This window comes from Penaeus monodon, chromosome 23 (genome assembly GCF_015228065.2).
Source record: "Penaeus monodon isolate SGIC_2016 chromosome 23, NSTDA_Pmon_1, whole genome shotgun sequence".
In the NCBI taxonomy this organism is placed as follows: domain Eukaryota; kingdom Metazoa; phylum Arthropoda; class Malacostraca; order Decapoda; family Penaeidae; genus Penaeus; species Penaeus monodon.
The window spans coordinates 33,678,532-33,679,597 of record NC_051408.1 but is presented as its reverse complement, the minus strand read 5'-3'; the positions used below and the strand labels follow the sequence as shown (position 1 = coordinate 33,679,597).

General features: G+C 40.4%; 1 protein-coding gene across 1 annotated transcript in view; it reads right to left on the bottom strand.

The window, feature by feature from the left end:
• Nucleotides 1-298, bottom strand: part of LOC119588215 — a 3,699-nt gene extending 3,401 nt beyond the window's left edge. The window contains exons 1-2 of the mRNA XM_037936915.1: nt 293-298; nt 49-105 (exon numbers count right to left, since the gene is read on the bottom strand). Coding sequence (XP_037792843.1) covers nt 49-105; nt 293-298 — 63 coding nt within the window. The remainder of the gene's footprint in view (nt 1-48; nt 106-292) is intronic.
• Nucleotides 299-1,066: the final 768 nt, after the last annotated feature.

Here is a 1,066-nt window from a genome sequence, read left to right as displayed (position 1 = left end):
GTATTTATCAAATCCTCCGCCCAGAGAATCCTGTTCCTGGCCCAGCACGAGGGATCCGTTGAGTGGCACCCCGGGCTGGCCTTCCACTGGTCCTCGGACGAAGAGCTGCGATCAAAGTAAAGAGCTTTATCTTTATCTGTATATTTGATTGATTATTTGGCCATGTGATTATGAATAAGATGATTAGGCAATAGGTAATTACTGTATACCGTATGGAATATATCATCATCATTACATACATATAGAAATGCATTGTATAATCTACATGTTTCCACATTACGCACATACGTACAGCCATTTCTGATAAACTGCGTAAATGAAAGTGACTTCCCAGTGCAAAATATACAGAAGCATTTATTCTACTAAGACTCTGACCCAGCGCCCCCTCACGAGAGACAAAACCCGCCTTTATCCCTGACTACGTACTTTTCCTTGCCAGTAGACAGTGTACACGTGACCGTCAACCAAGTGGCACAGATGATTCCACACTTCGGGATACAGTTGGAAGGTCTGTGTCCAAGTCTGCCGTTGAGAAGTGCTGTAGACGAAGGTACTCAGTTTGTCCTCGTCGTGGTCTGGAAGTTAGAGCAATAACAATGCAGTAACGATAGCAATGATAACTTCCCCTGTATAGTTATATAGCGATTCAGTTTATTATTGCTTCGAGATTTTTTTAAAAATGTCAGACGTTTGATATTGAATAAGTCGATCACGTTTCAAGCTGTCAGAATTTCTCCCAAGAAAGAATTGCTGTAGAATTTACACTAGTACAAGAATATATAAATCCGAATAGTGAATTAAGAATTTACATACACAATTATACTTACAGAATAATAATGTATTGGCATCCTCGTTACTAGTGGCATAAGATACGTGGGGCACTAAAGGTGTTAGTCTCTCGAATCTGTGGTTGGCAAAATAGAGACTGGTAACTGGAGGACTGAGGCAAGAGACAGAGAGATAGACTATAAAAAGCAGCAATCATGACTATCCGATGGAATGATCTCAAGCGGCATACAGGCGTATACGAGTCTATAGATATATCTTAGATATGATGCACAGAATT